The 19,254-nt window shown below is 42.3% G+C and overlaps 2 protein-coding genes across 2 annotated transcripts in view; one reads left to right on the forward strand and one right to left on the reverse strand.

The window, feature by feature from the left end:
- Positions 1-8,950, reverse strand: part of col4a4 (collagen, type IV, alpha 4) — a 38,782-nt gene extending 29,832 nt beyond the window's left edge. The window contains exons 1-3 of the mRNA XM_061047308.1: positions 8,830-8,950; positions 7,069-7,217; positions 5,369-5,411 (exon numbers count right to left, since the gene is read on the reverse strand). Of these exons, the coding sequence (XP_060903291.1) occupies positions 5,369-5,411; positions 7,069-7,115 (90 nt within the window). The 5' untranslated portion in view covers positions 7,116-7,217; positions 8,830-8,950. The remainder of the gene's footprint in view (positions 1-5,368; positions 5,412-7,068; positions 7,218-8,829) is intronic.
- A 1,656-nt stretch (positions 8,951-10,606) lies between these two features.
- The window catches only part of col4a3 (collagen, type IV, alpha 3), a 38,506-nt gene continuing 29,858 nt past the window's right edge, over positions 10,607-19,254 (forward strand). The window contains exons 1-4 of the mRNA XM_061047307.1: positions 10,607-10,877; positions 16,269-16,325; positions 18,326-18,415; positions 19,120-19,164. Coding sequence (XP_060903290.1) covers positions 10,788-10,877; positions 16,269-16,325; positions 18,326-18,415; positions 19,120-19,164 — 282 coding nt within the window. The 5' untranslated portion in view covers positions 10,607-10,787. The remainder of the gene's footprint in view (positions 10,878-16,268; positions 16,326-18,325; positions 18,416-19,119; positions 19,165-19,254) is intronic.

A 19,254-nucleotide genomic window follows, 5' to 3' on the forward strand; every position in this document is an offset into this window, starting at 1 on the left:
GCCTTTATTATATAGCACGGCTGAAGAGAGACAGGAAATGTTGGGAGGAGAGAGCGTGCATGACATGCATCAAAGGGCCGAGGTCGGATTCCAACCCACGGCCGCTGAGATCAGGACTGCAGCCTCTGTACATGGGGCATGCCCCTAGGTTTTAGGAGTTTTGTGCATGTGTGAAAGTGTTAGTTTATGATTTTTTTAAAAAGGTCATAATTAACCGTTTTTCACCTCATCGCTCTTTTAAAATACTTTGGGATCTAAATAGCAATAGTACTTAAAACATGATTTTGAAATTTCTACTGTAGATTTCTTTAACCAAGCTGTAACTTCTGTTACATAAGTCTTTGGTGCAACATTGCCTGATCAAAGTGCGTCCATTCAAAGTTGTTGTTCTTGTCCCTGACAGGCTCAGGTTGTTATTCTAAGTGTGTGACAACTTTACAGAAAGGATCAGAGAGAGACCTTTTTGTTACAGAGGATGATGATTTTCTGAAACTAGAAACAGCTGTTACAGCACTCTCTACAAACACACCACAGTACATTCCTAAAAACAGGCATTTTAACTCCCAAAATAAATTGTTGTCGGTGTCCAAGGTATAGAGAAAAACTCAAAGTTTGAGGCAGCGGTAGACCAGCAACTCCCGTTTTCTGCTAGTTTAATAATGTTTTTATTAATGGAGTCTTGTGTCTTTGAGTGATGTTACAGCTGTTTCCAGCCAAAATAAAAAATAACCTATTCCTAAAAATGTGACAATAATTGGTCAAGAGGGGTATGGTTACCATTACAAAAAACAAGTCAAACCATAATATTAAAAACAGCTGATCTAGGCTGCGTTTAACCTGCAACTCCTGTGTTCTGTGAGGTAGAATTACTGTTGTTTTTTAATGGAGTTTGGTGACTTTCAAGAGAGTGATGTAACGACTGTTTAAAGTACAGAAAGTCACATTACTCTCCATTAAACGGTCTTCTTTTGATCTTCTTTGTAGGGATTCTTTCTGTAATGTTGTCAGGCACTTCTACAATCTGAACTTTTAGTGGACCACTTTGAACAGGCCTGTTTGTCCCCAAAGATTGCAGTGTGCAACCTGCACAAACAATCTACCGTTGAAATTCAAAAACCAGTGATCCAAAGCCCGGAATCCTTTAAAATATGACCCAGGGTCAAAACACCAGAATAACCCCTGGAAAATGGGATGAGTTCTTGGATCACTTTGTCAAAAGTGACAAAGACCTATCTGCTTCAATCAAGTAGATATTGTTAGTAAAATACATTAGTTCACATAAGTTCATCTGGAACATGATGCTTGTTGTGGATGAAGAGGTGTTTGAGCTGAAGATGCTGTTAGGGAACGTCAGATTAAACAGTGGGTACCACTCTTACAGAGGTGCCAGCACTGACAGTCCCGCTTCATGCGTCCCACCCCGAGTGTCCCCGTTGATGTACTGAGATTGTTTTTATTTCTCTGTGGGCCCCAGACGGAGAGTTTCCCAGCATGCAGCAGTGTTTGTGTAGCAGCCACATTCCTGCAGCGTTGTGTAAACCAGGTTACCAGTCAGGCGTGGCTATCAGCGGCAGGAATGTGGCTATCGCTCTATCTGCTGTCACGACTTTGTTCTGAAAGTCTGTAATCTCACCATCCTCCCTCCATCAGTCGGCCATTTATCCGCCATCAGCGCTCTATCTGCTGTACCCGTTTGCACTCACACCATCCTCCTGCAACCTCCATCACTCTTACACTTACATCCTCACTCCAGCTCCCATAACTTCTTTTAATCCTCCAGCCAGAGTCCATCATCGCTCAACTACTGATTGGCCAAACAGAAAGCAAAGCAGCTGATTGGCAGATACCGCTGCCGTTCATAGACCATATGAACCTGACAACCTCAACCGGATGGGGAGAAAGGCTTCCACACCTCCGCAAGGTCACTTCCACATCATCTGTTCATCATCCCTCCATCTGTCCTCCATCGTCCCTCCATCACAGTCTCATATTTGACTTCCAGATAAATCATAAAATAAAGGGGGACTTAGGTCGGAGCCCTGAGGGACACCAAATTAGCAAAACACAGGTGATCTGCAGCCCCAGGTACATCCCAACTGAGTCCAGCAAACACCTGAACCTGACAAGTCACAGACCCTCTGACAAATAGGGAACATTGCAATCCCGTAACCCTTCACCAATCATCGTCTATCATTGTCTGATGGACGATATATGGCTCTGGGCTCAGGTTAGCATTAAACAATTTCCAGGCAAGACTTCCTTTTCTGTGCTGCGTTTTTGTCTGTAATGGAAACACCATCAATTCTTTGTCCAAAACATCCCAGAATAGTGCCGTTCAACAGTAGAGTATAACTTATACTGCAGCTTCACTCTGACACTGATGGGCCCGAAAAAGAAACTTATTCAAACAATTTACTTAAAATTTAGGGGACTAAAATAACAACATTATGATGTAGATTTGTAAAAAGTCAAACTCTCAAGTCTGTCCTCAAGAGGATAAGAAAACAAGTTTGAGAACGTTTACTGAATGGAGGTCTGTTTGATCACTTCTGATGCATTTCAGGTAGTCGAGGAATCTAAACACTGATTGGCTTTCGCCACACGCAGCAGATTTGTGGCTCTAGTTCAAATGTTTGAACTATAACAGATTGTTAGTTTTGCAGATGTCTGTTTATAAAGATGAATAAATCATCATTGGAGTACCGTCAATGGGAGTCACACACCAAAGCCTGCTGATATGTAAATGGTCAATACAGCTCAGACCCTAACTACAGGCAATGAGGTGGAGCTGAGGCGGGCCTTTTCTTACAAACTGATACAACACAGCAGCTTGTAGTTGAGTCTTTCACACCCCTAATTGTGCATGACTTGTATCCTTCATAAAATAAAAACGGGTGAGATATACAGAAATTCACCGCCTGTACAGTTTGTGCCCATAAAGACACTAAAGAATCAAAACAAAACAGGTTGTAGACATGTTAATTTCTGCTGTCAAAACGGACATTTTAATATGGGGTGTGTATGTGTCTTCTGGGTCTCTTGGAGCCAACCTCAAGTGGACACTCGAAGAACTGCAGTTTTTTGCATTTCCACATTTAATTGGCTTCATTTTTCACCACCGGTGGTTGCCTCTTGGAAGGGTGCCACAAAAAGGGGGTAACAATACGCGCCAGGCCCCGACCTCAGATATTTAGCATCATCCAAATTACTTCCCCCAGGGAAACCCTGATCCTAACATGAATCCAACACTTTGAGTTCTTAGTCTGACCAAAAGTAAAAACCTGAAAGTAGCTGACCCAATGTCACATTCTTTTAATAACTTTTAAGTCGAGTCACAACATCCAGATTTATGGGAAATTAATCTCCTGCTCAGAGTCCTGAAAAAGCTTAAAAACCCACAAGTGGAAAAACCTAATTTCATTCCTGAGGAATATTTCTGCTGGATAGAGAAGGAGTGATATTTGAAATCACAGACAAGTGAGGGATATTGGTCAGAGTTTGAAGACATACACAAAGTTTTAGAGATATACACAGAAGAGGACGAACACAGTCATGGTTTAAAGAACTTCAGTGTGGAAGCATGCAGTCATCAATAAGATTACTTTATCAAAAGCTGCAAGCTGCAAAGTCAACTTTTAGTGGCCGTCTTTCACATTACTGCCAGATCATTTCCTCGCCTGTATCTCTCAACGGCCGAACGAGCACCAAACATTCCCCGTCCTCTGCCTCAACTGATTCAGCACGGGTTCATATGTCTCCTCCGATGTCTCCGCTCTTTTCTTCTCGACAATAATTGCAGTTTGATAAACTGCTGCTCAATATTTATTTGCTCCATCTTATTATGCTTTGTTGCCATGTTGCCATGGTTTCCTGTAAACAAACAAGCAAGAGAATGTGGCGGAACCAGAAATTGGTGATATAACGCAGAAATCACACCAAAAGACACACCAACGCACAAGAATGTAGAGCTCACAACGGCGGAGATTTGATGGAAGTATAAAACTTCAGAGGTTCTCTTGTCATCAATTATAGTCCAACCAACAACTGGAGAAGCTGTCATTGAAGCTGGAGGTTGAGAAACAACACTGAACATGTGCAGATGTGCTGATGGCTTCAGAGACTCTATTTGGTCTCATATGGTTCAGCTGTTTTCCTGCACACGATAAAATCTGAGTGAGATCACAACTCAGACAACAAAAAAAGCAGAGATGCTTCCAACAGTGAAAATGTTTTCTGAACCCCAAAGAAAGTTGGGACGTTGTGTAAAATATAAAAAATAAAAAAGATTGTGATGATTTGCAAAACAGTAAAACCAAACGTTGGGGGGGTTTGGGTTAGGGTTAGAAGTTCCATCGTTTTTGTCAAATGAGACCGGTCTGTCGCGTCAGAGAATGAAATTCTCGGGACTTTCCTTCTTCCAATATGGCCACACACTGCATCACTGGAACTACTCACAGTGACAAACACAACAAACATCACAACAACAAACATCACAACAAACATCACAACAACAAACATCACAACAACAAACATCAAAACAAACATCACAACAAACATCACAACAACAAACATCACAACAAACATCACAACAAACATCACAACAACAAACAGCACAACAACAAACATCACAACAACAAACATCACCACAACAAACATCACAACAACAAACAATACAACAAACACCACCACAACAAACATCACAACAAACATCACAACAACAAACATCACAACAACAAACAATACAACAAACATCACAACAAACATCACAGCAAACATCACAACAACAAACATCACAACAACAAACAATACAACAAACATCACAACAACAAACATCAAAACAACAACAACAAACATCACAACAACAAACATCACAACAAACATCACAACAACAACAACAAACAGCAGAACAACAACAATCATGAGCATCACAACAACAACAACACAACAACAAACATCACAACAAACATCACAACAACAACAAACAGCAGAACAACAAAAATCATGAGCATCCCAACAACAAATATCACACAACAACAACAACAAACATCACAACAACAAACATCACAACAAACATCACAACAACAACAAACAGCAGAACAACAAAAATCATGAGCATCCCAACAACAAATATCACAACAACAACAACAAACATCACAACAACAAACATCACAACAAACATCACAACAACAACAAACAGCAGAACAACAAACATCCCAACGAGCCACATGATTCATTCAGAAACACTCGGCTCTGTCACCGCTGATTCAGAGGATTTTCTGTCTGCAGGCTGAATATGCTTTTCAGATTAAAAGAGACGAACCTTCACAATAAAAGTCCAGTCTGAAATAAGAGAGAGAGATGGACTCACCCCGAGAGCAGCTGGAGGAGCTGTGAGGATCATCAGGAGGCACCTGGAGGAGGAAACACACAGGTGAGGAAGTGTACATTCAGGGTGCGTTTGAATTGTCCCTCCTCTCTCCTTTCACTATCCACTTCACCTTTAACCCCGGAAGCATTTCAGTGACGGCCATGATAAGAGCCTTTTGAATTCTCTAAAAGTTAAGGAAAGGTGGGTCAATGCTTCCTTCATAACCTCCTTTAGGATACACCGGACCATCCTTTAGGAAAGGAGATGAGATGTGACGCCCCACAATTCCGTGCTGCCGCAACATTTAAAGCGAGTCGCGCATCCGACCGTTCAGGAACATTAACGATGATCGTAAAGTGACACAGATCATGAAAGAGATAAAAGATAAGAGACATTTTTATCAGATGATGTTTTATTCAACATATTTCATTCACTTAAGAATGTTTTGTGCTGCTGTACATTTATATGTTTAAAACATCATGTGTAGGTTATATCTTACATTAATGTAATAATTCATTTCATATTTATGTTGATGTTGATTTCTGAGTGGACAGGAAGCTGATGGTTTCACTTTTCTTGTAGTCTGGTAGTCTATATTTCTTTTATTTCAATCCCCCTCGTGGTGATCAGGATTATTTCACCGGTAAGAAGGCACAGGGGAAAGTTTTTTAGATGATCTTTTTGTAGTCCATTTTCTGAACATTGTAGTTTCAACACGGCAGACTCACGTCATTAACCTCCGCTGGCCCGTCACATTTAATGACGTGGCCTAGTGGAAATGTGGACGGATTGTCAGAGCAACGAGATCGCCTTTCCCTAAGTCCTTCATGAATTCTCCTAACATCTTTCCTTGACCTCATGATGTTTCCCCGGGGTTAAGGTGAAGAGGATAGTGAAAGGAGATAGGAGGGACAATTTGAACGCACCCTCAGTCTTTCTCTCCAGTAGTGTGTCACTTCCTGCTGAGTGATACAACTTCCTGCAGGGCGGAGAATGTCCACATCGAGGTGTTTCCAACATAATCAAAGATGTCTGACCCATCATAGACACTCTGGGTTTTAGTTTGTTTAACGACTTTAAAGAAACTTTTTTTAGAGCGAGGGAGAGAGAGCTCACACAGGCGAGCGTAAAGGCATGTTGTTATGAACAGAAGTGGAGGAAGAAGACGCACAAACTCCCCCTGTCTCATTTTAACAGCTCCAACATTCAGCGCACATCTATGAGCTGCACATCAGCTCGTCATCACTATCAAATGAATGAATCTTCTCTACACTGTTGATCAGAGTCTGTGTGAACGCATCAGTTTAATCATAGAATGTTCTAAGTTTGGTACGAGCTGCAGGAATAATAACCCTGAACATGTATAGTTTATAGACCATATGGTTTATGTGGTCTAACAAAACACCAACATCTCTTCAGCTTGTGTTAACCACAGACCTTATTTCAGGAGTCTAACCACAAACACGTTCAAAATCCCCGTTGACTTTTAGACGTTAGACCCCATGGCGCTCAAATGCTAACTTACTTCCTGGTTTTAGGACTCGTTCCTGTGGCGCTCTATTACAGAAGATGAGTACTTTGAAACGTTATCGACATGCAGCTGATTGAACTTTAAACTCTTTGAAGAGTATTTGATTAATGTGCTTTGATTCCACATTAAAGTCTCTTTTGATTCATGTTTACAGAAATACTTTATTTACCAGAGCACGGTGTAGCTGCAGGGGGCGGAGCAGGAAGTCAGCAGCATCTCTGCTCAGAGGACGTCCCGCCCACTTTGCAGCCCAGTTGCTCTGACTCCGCCACCAGTTGGTTGTCAGCCAATGAGGACGCTCTGGCGCTGGCGGTGGTCCTGCAGGGACAAGAAGACAAAAAATCATCAGGTTCTGTTTCCACTTGTCTTCGTTAGAGTCGGTCACATGTTTTTTAATCTTTGTTGCTCAGAAATCAGAGGACAGTCCATCTTTGTTTTCTTCAGATGTTCCTGCTACACACTAATATTTGCGAGCCAGCTTGGAGAGTTGCAGGTTTGTAGTGACCCCGTGTCTCTCCACCAAATCAGAGTTCTGCTGTCTGCAGAGAGACGAGTCTCCCTCATGTCAGTCTGCCTCTCCTGAATCACCCCCCCCCCCCCCCCCCGCGCCCACCTGTCAATCAGGTCAGCTACACGCCTTATTGTGAATAACTCTTATCCTTCATCAAATCAAAACTGATGAGTCATCAAAACATTCACCCCCCGTACAGTGTGTTTCCATCGAGACATGAGCTAATCACACCTATTTGTTTTTTTGAACCAGGCTGTAAACATGTTAATCTCTGCTGTAAAAACAGGCTTTTTAGAATGGGTGTGTATGTGACTTCCTGTGCTTCTGCAGCCAGCCTCTAGTGGACACTCCAGGAACTGCAGGATTTTACACTTCAGCTATCTTCTTCATTTTTCAACACCAGAGGTTGAGAATAAATCTCCAACCGCATTATCTTGGTGTGTTAGTCCGACTTTGAGTTTTTTGTTTTAGTACGATTTCAGTTTCTGATTTACGTCTTTTTTTAGAAAGTCCAGTTTTAGTTGCACTGACACAATGAATCTGTTTTTCAACATCATGAAGACGCACTAAGTGAACTTGGATGTTTTGCACGTGATGTGACTCAGTGTGAACACCTTTCCTCCCTCAGCAGGTAAAAAACAAACAGAGGAGGAGCTCTGCACGCCGACTCACTGCAGGACCAAACACAACATCACATCTACGATCAATACTTTCCCCCAATGACTTCTCTATGATTTAATATGTCTCACCTCTTTACCCGACTGTAGGGTTTGTGTTTTAAGACCAACAACTAGCCTCAGGTTGAATAAAGTTTCATGTCTTACTTCCCTGGAGTATTTCCTGCTTTGTGCATCTCACAGCTCAGATTACACACACTCTCATGTTTTATACTGAATCAAAGTTACAATCAGCTGCTTTAAAGCTCACCAAGCTGCAGGACGACCTTTCTGATTCAAGTCATGTCTGCAGCACTTTCAGGACTGATGTCACTGAACAGAAGGAGCTCAGTTCACATCTGTCCTAATAAAGACGTTAATTTAAAAACGACGTCAGGACACGTTTTTGTCTCTGACGCTGAACTGAAGCTTTGAAATGTTAAACTGAAGTCAGAGAGTTTGAAGTCTGCAGAGAGAGAAGCTGCAGGACCACACTCAACGTGTCTGTCCTCTTCTTCATCTTCATCACCATCATCCGCTCATTAACGATCATTAACCTGATGACGTCAGCAGCTCATTAACATCTCATTAAGAGTTAATTAAGAGCTGATTGATCAGATGGAGGAGCTGCGGAGGCGCGTTCACGCAGCTCCCCCGCAGGCAAACAGGTGACACATAAACACACACACATTAACACACATAAACACACACACACACACACACACACACACACACACACACACACACACACAGGTTGTCTTACCTGAAGGTCTCGCGGTCAGTCCTGAGCTTCACGCGCTCTTCATGTCAGAGACAAACAGACAGAAAACTGGAGACTTTAGTCGCTAAACTGAACCCGCAGCGCTCCGCTGCACACGCAACTCTCAAACTGTCAATCACCGGCAGCACCTGCTGCAGCACTTCCGGTGTATGTGCCGTGAAATACAAAATAAAAGCGGCTTATTGAGGCTGAAAGAAGAGACGATGATATTTAGAAAATGCTTGATCAGATAAAGTTTATGAAGATTAAAAGTGTTTTTCTACTATAGAGATAAAGATTTTCTTCAGATGGATTAATTGAAACATCATTCACAGAAAGTAAAATAAAATAAAATAAACAAATAAAAATAACAAAAGAGAAATTAACAAAATATAAAATCAAAAGATAAAATAAGATAATCCTTTATTTATCCCACAACGGGGAAATTTACAGTGTTACAGCAGCAAAGAGCAAAGATTGCAAACAAAAAGTGAACACAGTACAATTTAAATAAAAAATAAAAATTAAGAATGTACAAAAAAGTAGATAGTAAAAAATTGATTAAAAAAAATAAATAGATCAGCTATTTGACAAAAGTGTAGTCCGTAATATTCCGTAACGCAGTGTAACACAGAGATGCACACAGTGCACAAAAGACAAGCAAGAGTAAAAATAAAAAGATCAAAATTAAAGTTTAAATTAACCAAATAAACTTAAAGAGACCACGTATATCTTCAAACACACATCATCATTATTATTATTAATTTAAAAAAAAAAGATCTATTCTATTAGATCTAATCTATTAAAAAAAGGAGTTCAAGTTCCGCTTCGAGCCAACATGCTCTTTAGTTTGAGGAAGAGCCGGGTAGCGGGAGCTGCATGGCGTGCATCAACTTCAGCCCAGAAACAGGAAGTGGTTCGGGATCCCAAAGTGAGGTCAAACAGCTCAAAGGAATGTAACAAAGGTCAATGTGTGATGTCATGAGGTCAATTTTCAATTCATATTTTTATTATATTATTACATTTTTGATTGGCCTTTTTTGAAGATGGTGTCAGTGTTCACTTCGAAGGTCAGTTTGTCATCAAAGATGGAACCAGAGTATTTAAATACTGACCTAGTGTCGCTACAGCTGTGCCGTTAATAAACGTTGGTGCTGCGACAGGTGGATTTCTTTAAACGTCAATTAGCATCTCTTTTGTTTGAGGAACATTGGTTTTCATGCCAATGTTGTTATCCCGAGGTTAAAAGATCAACTTTATGAGATCTGGAGGACACAACCAAATCTGACGTGATATCACAGGAAAATGTAGAAAAATAAAATGTATGGATGTTTGTCTGCTTTGGGCTTCTGTATTGGAAAGTGTTTAAGTATGAAGAAATGTGATAACCTCGTCACAGATACGTAAATCATGATCAAATGTTGAGAAAGATGTTGTTGTGAGTCAAATGCTTAAATGAAAAAAGATTTTAATAAGAGTTTACAAAAGTTTAACAGAGGTGAATTATTGGCCCTCCTCACCAGGCAGCAGGATTTAAATACAGTGAGCTAACATGTCCTTTATTGTCTTTATATTGTTAAGTTGAAGCATAAAATGACTTGATTAAGAAAAGTTAAAGTAACAAACCCATTACCTCGTGTTTATCAGCTAAAGACATGTAAAGTGGTTAGCTTTTATTTTGAAGAGTTACAACGGAAGTCTCGCGCGGGATGACGCAGGTTTGACTCCTCCGGTCTCTCGCTCTTTCTCTCTCTCCCTCTCTCTCCATCCCGCAGCAGGTTGCCGTGACCCCGACACAACCAGATGCACGGACCCCCCTCTGGACTGAGCCGAACCGAACTGAGCCGAACTAAGCCGAACAGGCGAGAGGATCCCCGAGCCGAGCCGAGCCGAGCCGCGCTGGGGTCAGTCTGCGAGTCCGTGTGATCAGCGGGGGACTCTGCAGCTCTGTGTCCGCCTGAATGGAGGCTCCGGGCGGCCCGAGACGGAGGATCGTGTCACTGCTGGTTCTGCTGGTGTGCTGCTCCGCTGCTCCGGGACACGCCGAGAGGGTGAGTGAACACACCCCACAGGTGGCTCAGTATCAGAGGACAGGTGAACGAACAGGTGAGGGGTACAGGTGAGGGAGAACCAAAGGACTTGACAACTTTATTTGTTTGTTCGTTTGTTTGTTTGTTTGTTTGTATGTTGATGTGAGACGTCACAACGTGTCAGTCTGTTGATTTAAAGTGATTGTATTTCTACAATTTAACATTTTCATATAATTTATTACAATCCTGCGTGAGCTGATCGATAACTTTGATTGGCTAGATTTACCTGCTGCCTCACAGTCTGTTGGTCACCATGGCAACAGAGGGACAGACAGGTGTGTCCCTTGTCATGTGCAGTGACAGTGTTATACCTTTACATCATTATATTATTATTAAAAGTACAAGAAGTTATATTTTCATCATTACAGTTTTTTTGTTTTGATCACTTTCATGCAGCTATGAATTCTGGGTCGTATCCTGCTGGTAACTTTCTAAATGTAATGAGTTTTGGTCTTTTCCGAGTTGGCTACACACCGGGGTTTGGATTGGGATGCCTCTGAAGGAATACCTGCTTTAGCCAATGAGAGGGGGAGACAGGTGAAGCGTCACAAACTGTATTTTTCGTACATTTTAGAGCCCGACCGATTAATCGACCAACCGATAATAACGGCCGATATCAGCATAACCAGTGACTGTCGTTATCGGCCAATTTATCTCTGATAGTTGCCGATATTACTCAAATTATTCACCAGTCAAACATCATTTCATTTGACCTTTATTGTTTTACACGAGCAGTTCTCTGTCACCAGCAGAGGGCGCTGTCTGTACCATACATGTTTGATAACTTCATTTGATAAACATGTATCGATATCGGCCTAAAAAATATCTTATCGGTCTGCTATAATGTTTTTACAGCTCAAAAAACATGGCGGCGAACATAAATGCGACTCTTGTCAATGCTCATGCAAAGAGGTGGAGCTGAGGCAGCCACAACCTGCTCGCCAATCAGTCGGATCAGCCACACCCCTTATTGTGAATAACTCTTATCCTTCATCAAATCAAAACTGATGAGTCATCAAAACATTCACCCCCCGTACAGTGTGTGTCCATCGAGACATGAGCTAATCACACCTATTTGGTTTTTTGAACCAGGCTGTAAACATGTTAATCTCTGCTGTAAAAACAGGCTTTTTAGAATGGGTGTGTATGTGACTTCCTGTGCTTCTGCAGCCAGCCTCTAGTGGACACTCCAGGAACTGCAGGATTTTTGCATTTCTTCACTTTCCTTCATTTTTTCACACCGAAGGTTGGTCACTTGACCATTAGCTCTTAAGTTGTTCTGATATTGTCTATTACGTTTTTCTCTCTGTGTCACAATCTTAAAAGGTTTTAAAAGAAAAATGGTGAGCGAATAAAGGCCGTCTGCAACGTGGCCGTCCAGGTACTGTGTATGTGCGCTGTTGTTGTTGTCTGTCTGTTTGGATATCTCGTCCTGTAAGCATGAGTCTGGTTCTGCTCAAGGTTTCTTAAAGGAAGTTTTCCTCTGCACTGTAACGTTGCTTAATATTGCTTAGTGCTCATGATGGATTAAAGGCTTTATATTCACCCTTAAATATATAAATCAAGTATCTCCTCTGAAAATAACTCTGTGAGTCATGACTGTCTACAATGGGTGTAACACCCGAGTCCCACTGTCTGTGATGTTTTCAGAGTTTTCAGAGTCCTATCTTCACTTTGTTTACATCGTCGGGACGGCCGGCTGACTCCTCCCCTCACGTATAAAAGTTGTTTAATTGAGGGACTAGAGAAAAGAAGAATAACATACTGTACTCACTGCTTAACTGTGTTTCTAGATCACGCTCATTTCAGGTAAATTTACATGCAGTGTGAAGATACGAGCAGAATAAAGATCGCTAGCATTAGCATGCTAACACAACAATGCAGCGCCAGTTGTTTTGGTTTCATGCTGGTGCTCAAGGGCGACATCTGCTGGATCAAAACATCACATATAAAGACTTTTAAGGAAGTAGTGACCATTGATGTTGGAAAAGTTGAATCGCCATTCATGAGGCGTCACGTTGACCTTTAAGGCTAACTGGGCTAGCACTGATGCTAGTTAGCTTGTCTGTTAGCGTGTTTAGTTTCCAGCCGGTGTTCCTGTGCTGTTGCCTTAATCTCTGGAGTTTTTTGGTGTTGTGTAAAGGGTCTTAAAGTTAGAATATTAAAGGTACCCTCTCTTTGTCACGCCCCCCGGTGGTAATAAGCAGTAATTGCAGGAGTGTTTTTGCATCTCACAAAGATAAAGCACGCTGCTTTCGATTGTTCGTCTCCGTCTGAAGATCAGTTTGTTTCTCTCTTTTTTTTAAAGTTTGTACGTGTTTGTAGGCCTGTTGTCGTGGATCTCACCTGAGAGTGAGACGCTGAAAGTGTTCGGGCGCTCGTCTTTCAGGTGAAATGTGTCGTCGTCAGCAGCTGTGGTGGATGGTCGTCTGTTTGATCAGCACGTTGATCCCAACATTTCTGACTGTTTTTTTCTGCGGAAATAAAAGAATGTAATAAGAATGTCAGACAGGAAATAAAACCTGTCCGTGTGTCCATCTGTGTGTGTGTGTGTGTGTGTGTGTGTATGTGTAGGTGTGTGTAGGTGTGTGTAGGTGTGTGTGTGTGTGTGTGTGTGTGTGTGTGTGTGTATGTGTAGGTGTGTGTAGGTGTGTGTAGGTGTGTGTGTGTGTGTGTGTGTGTGTGTGTGTGTGTGTGTGTGTGTGTGTGTGTGTGTGTGTGCAGTCAGTCAGACAGTCTGGTCTCTGTCTGTTGTTTTAGTTTGTCTGTTTTTGGTTTCGGCCTTTTGTCCTGATCTGATGTTATTACTGACCTAAATGCACACACACACACACACACACACACACACACACACACACACACACACACACACACACACACACACACACACACACACACACACACTCATATCTGATCTGCTGAGCTGCAGATAAAAGAAAAGTCATCGTCCCTCCGACTGAAGCCGCTAAACAGTGATGGACAAAAAGTTCAAAGGAATCATTTCACCTCTAATGAAGCTTTAAAATAATAAAAAATCAATAAAAATAATAAAGGTACACAGTGACCTTGAGTTGACCTTTGTGGACGGCTGTGGATCAGTGGTACAGAACGTTGGGGGTTCGATCCCGCTGCATAAAAGAGCTTTGAGTAGTCAGAAGACGAGAAAATAACTAAACAAGCTCAAGTCCATTTACAGTTTTACTTTTACAGTCTCAGTTTCCCTTCTGGGTCGTTGCTAAGTTGTTTTTTCAAAGGGTGAAGTAAACATTTTTGTATCTCAAAAGGTTTAAGGTCAGTGACCGAATGAGCTGAGTTGACACCTAGCAGACAGCTAGCAGTTCCCACCTGTCACTCAAAGAGACCACGCCCCCTAATCCTACATCCCTTTAAGCCTTAATATAATGTAAACAGGTGAGTTGCAGGAGACAGACTCTAGTGGACACTGGAGGAACTGCAGCTGTAAAGTTAGACATTTTAACATAGAGCTCTATGGGGACTGACTCACTGCAGGAGACAGACTCTAGTGGACACTGGAGGAACTGCAGCTGTAAAGTTAGACATTTTAACATGGAGCTCTATGGGGACTGACTCACTGCAGGAGACAGACTCTAGTGGACTCTGGAGGAACTGCAGCTGTAAAGTTAAACATTTTAACATAGAGCTCTATGGGGACTGACTCACTGCAGGAGACAGACTCTAGTGGACTCTGGAGGAACTGCAGCTGTAAAGTTAAACATTTTAACATGGAGCTCTATGGGGACTGACTCACTGCAGGAGACAGACTCTAGTGGACAATGGAGGAACTGCAGCTGTAAAGTTAGACATTTTAACATAGAGCTCTATGGGGACTGACTCACTGCAGGAGACAGACTCTAGTGGACACTGGAGGAACTGCAGCTGTAAAGTTAGACATTTTAACATGGAGCTCTATGGGGACTGACTCACTGCAGGAGACAGACTCTAGTGGACTCTGGAGGAACTGCAGCTGTAAAGTTAGACATTTTAACATAGAGCTCTATGGGGACTGACTCACTGCAGGAGACAGACTCTAGTGGACTCTGGAGGAACTGCAGCTGTAAAGTTAGACATTTTAACATAGAGCTCTATGGGGACTGACTCACTGCAGGAGACAGACTCTAGTGGACACTGGAGGAACTGCAGCTGTAAAGTTAAACATTTTAACATAGAGCTCTATGGGGACTGACTCACTGCAGGAGACAGACTCTAGTGGACTCTGGAGGAACTGCAGCTGTAAAGTTAAACATTTTAAAATAGAGCTCTATGGGGACTGACTCACTGCAGGAGACAGACTCTAGTGGACTCTGGAGGAACTGCAGCTGTAAAGTTAGACATTTTAACATAGAGCTCTATGGGGACTGACTCACTGCAGGAGACAGACTCTAGTGGACACTGGAGGAACTGCAGCTGTAAAGTTAGACATTTTAACATGGGGCCCTATGGGGACTGACTCACTGCAGGAGACAGACTCTAGTGGACTCTGGAGGAACTGCAGCTGTAAAGTTAGACATTTTAACATAGAGCTCTATGGGGACTGACTCACTACAGGAGACAGACTCTAGTGGACTCTGGAGGAACTGCAGCTGTAAAGTTGAACATTTAAACACAGGGCTCTATGGCGATCAAAGTAAATGTTCTGCATCTTCCTAGTTTTTATTTTGGACTTCACAGAGACGTCCTCTAACGTCAGGTCATGAGGATCAAAGATGCTGTCTGAACCTGAGACATGAAGATAATCGGATGTTTGGTTCAGACTCTGCAGGTCTGTGTGAAACAGCTGAACCTGACTGTGAACGAAATGTAGAACATTACCCAGCATGCCCTGCTGCGAGACGTGTCAGGGCATCAGGCGTCCTGTGGGATGTGAGACAGGAATGAAGATAAGACGACATCAGACCTTCATCGGGCTGTCTGTGATTCTGAGTGTCTGCAGGTTCAGGTTATCACACAGGAAGGACTGTTACACCTGCAGGATACATCAAGGTGTTTGGGTTTAAACCTAAGGAAAAATGTCGGACAGATAAAGACATCATGAAGAAACACGCCGCAGTCTGAGTCTGACGCCGGGTTCAGCCCGATCTGAACCTCACAGTCCCTTTGGGGGCTCCGTACTTTACACACTTGACCTGTGAAATAGACACGTTATGTTAGACATTTTATAAAGCTGTGGAGCTTTTTAAGACATTTTCATCATATCAAATAATGGAGTTTTCAACATCTGTAATCTTGTCATATCATAAAAAAGCGTCCTGGTATCAAAAGTTTGGACAACCTGAACTGTTAGGTTTGCTTAAATAAATCAAACTCCTGTTGTCTTGTCCCCTCACTCTGCAGGTCTGTCACTGCAGCGGGAAGTCTCTCTGTCACTGTGACGGCGTCAAAGGCCAAAAGGTGAGCACAACTCGACATGTGACAGGTGAGACACATGGGGGCTGACTCCAGGTGCAGATCACTGTCAGCCGTGTTAAATACAGATGTTGTATTTTCTTATTGTCTTTATTAAAATCACAAGTCAGAGCCTTTTCAGTGTCTAATTTAAGCCGTTTTCACACTTCCACTCCTGAGAATTTCCTGAAAAAGTCTTCCTGAGTTGCTCTTTCACACATTTCCCTCGCAGCGTGGAGTCGCTTTTCACTTTTTATGGAACTTTTGGTATGCTTTCAGTTCAGTTCTTGTTCTAAATCCACTCTGATCCTGTATTTGATCATGTCTATAAACCCCTCTATTTCAGCCCTGCTCAGAACAGGCTGTTTCTGTGCCTGTACCTTTAAATATGTAAATGAGCGGTGTCTGACCACGCCCCCTCTCTGGAAGGGCTTGGGTGTCTCGGTCTTTCTCGCTCCATGTCCTATTGTTTACGGTGAGAAGGCAGACTCAGAGGGCAGAACAAACACCTAGCTGTGGGAGTGTCACCCACCTGGGGGAGGGGCTACTGCCCTTTGTGATGTCATGAAGGGAAAATCTCCAAACGGCCTGTTTGAGCACACATTTTCTGAAAAGTGGAGCAGGCAGAAGACGGAGAGGATGGACTTTTCTCATCGTTGGGGGGTTTGTAGACGGACTAGAGACACATGTTAGAGTTAGAGGAACATGGAGAAGAGGATTTTAAATATGTGACCTTTAAGTTACCCTTAGTTTTGTTTAAAGGAACACTTCAGGTTCTTTCTGAGATAGTCAGTTTTTAATAAATGTTTTAGTGTCTCTTACAGCTCAACATTTATTGTCTGTTTGAAGTTGTCTTTAAGTCTTTGTTTTAGGGTACACTTAATAAGAGACCCTTAAGTGTTTTTTTTAAGTTAAACCTTTAATGGCTCTATAAGGAAGTCTAGGTGCCTAGACATACCCTTTAATGGCTTTGTAATGGAGTACCCGTTAGTCTCTGTTTTTAGTAACCTCTTGGTGTCTGTTTGAGAAAGCTGTGTTATGTTTTCTGTCTTTAGGTACCCTTTGGTGTTTTTTGTTTTTTCTCAGTATCCTTTGCAGCTGTTTTAAGGTACCCATCAGTGGATGTTTTTCTTCCTCCTGGGTAAAGTGTTGAGCACCTGAATGACATTCAACAAGGTGTTTTTTTAATGGCTCAGTATTTTAGGATCTACGGTCTGTCCTACCTTGAATAATATTTGAATCAACTGTGCCTCCGTCATCTGAGTGATGAAGGGTGGACGGTGTCAGGACAGAAACACTCCTCAGTCTGCTGCCCTCCAGTGGTGACCTGCTATCACTGCAGACAACCATTAACAGGCGATTGATTCTGCTGGTCGTGTTGACGAGACTGATGATGCTGGGCAGGATATTTAGTGTGACTCGAGGGGGACTCAGGAGGGTCGACTCAGATCTAAAGTAGGATTTTGGGGTCTTTGTTTCTTATTGGGGTTTATAAAAGTTTTACTGACTCGTTGTACAAACTCTAATAAGTCCTTAATATTCTCAACTAGAAACTGGACAGTTAATAACAATATTTATTTTGTGTGTTTCATGTAAAGTGCGCACAACGTTAATGTCAACAGCAAAAACGATGAAGAGTTTGAAAATGTCAAACGCAGACACCAATAAAACGGAGAGGAGAAAAATGGCACAACAAAAAGTTTTTGAGTTGAGCTGCAGTGGAGTCTGAAATCTTTGTGTGATGTATCTCAGGTGTGCTGCCTGAGACCACCCAGGTATGAACTCTGTGATCTCAGTTGTTTTCAGCAGCAGAATAAAGGCCGGTTCCTCTCTGCTGAACATGAAACGTCCGTGTTTTTCGCTCTGGAGCCTGAATGCACCTGGACCACGGCCAGGATGTTTGTGCACCAGACATCACCTGAGCGTCCTGTCGCTGTGTGGACACCAGGTGATCTGATCTGTCTTACATGTCGTGAGACCCTCCTGTGTTTTTTTATCTTCTGCAGGGTGAACCGGGTTACCTCGGATACGATGGGCTTCCTGGGGTGATTGGTTACCCTGGAAACGAGGGCAACCAGGGCTTAAATGGAGAAAAGGTAAAAACCTCGAACTGAACACAACACACATGTTTTTATTACTCAAATGTTTGGTTTGTATCAATCTTAAAATTCCACCAACAAAACACACCTCACATACTTACAGAGATATCTTTTTATCTGACAGTGATGTCATTTCTTGGATTATCTTTAAATAGTTTAGAAGCCTGTGAATATTTGAAATTGAAGACACTTTTCGTGTTTGTGTCTGAGCTTCATCAGAGCTCTATTCTTTGAGAATCAGACCTCGAGATGGAGCAGATAGAGGGAGAACGTGATGCACAACTTTGTTAGCCGTTAGCCGTTAGCTGCTGCGCTCTGTTCGTAGTGAAACATCAGGGAGGATCTGGTGTCTTTAGATCTTACCTGATTAAATGATGACATTAGAAGAATTCAGATACAGAGATCCTCTGAATGAATCTGTTAGGAGACAGCAGGCCGATGCTAACTGCTGCTGTAAAGACACGAAACAAAGAAGAAAATGTTTCCTGTTTCATCTGGAAAGATTTTGATTTAGAACCCACAGCCATAACCTTTACCCTCCATCAGCCTGAAGAGGGCGCTGTGTGATCTTTACTACTGCTCTCAGCCTCTGTTCTGTGGAGTCATTTCTTCCGGCTGAATTGTCAGCTGAAAATAATTAACACACATATCAGCAAATGGAGAATTTTTGAGATTTGAAATTGATTGTCTTTCGTTGTCAGGGCGATCCAGGAGCTGGAGGGAGTCCAGGACTGAAAGGTTCACGAGTAAGACTGATCTAACAAAACTACAGCAACAACAGAGACTCAATTCTGCAAACGTTGGCCTTACAGATTCATATATCGACTTAAAGCACA

Source organism: Labrus mixtus, chromosome 9, assembly GCF_963584025.1.
Source record: "Labrus mixtus chromosome 9, fLabMix1.1, whole genome shotgun sequence".
Taxonomy (NCBI): domain Eukaryota; kingdom Metazoa; phylum Chordata; class Actinopteri; order Labriformes; family Labridae; genus Labrus; species Labrus mixtus.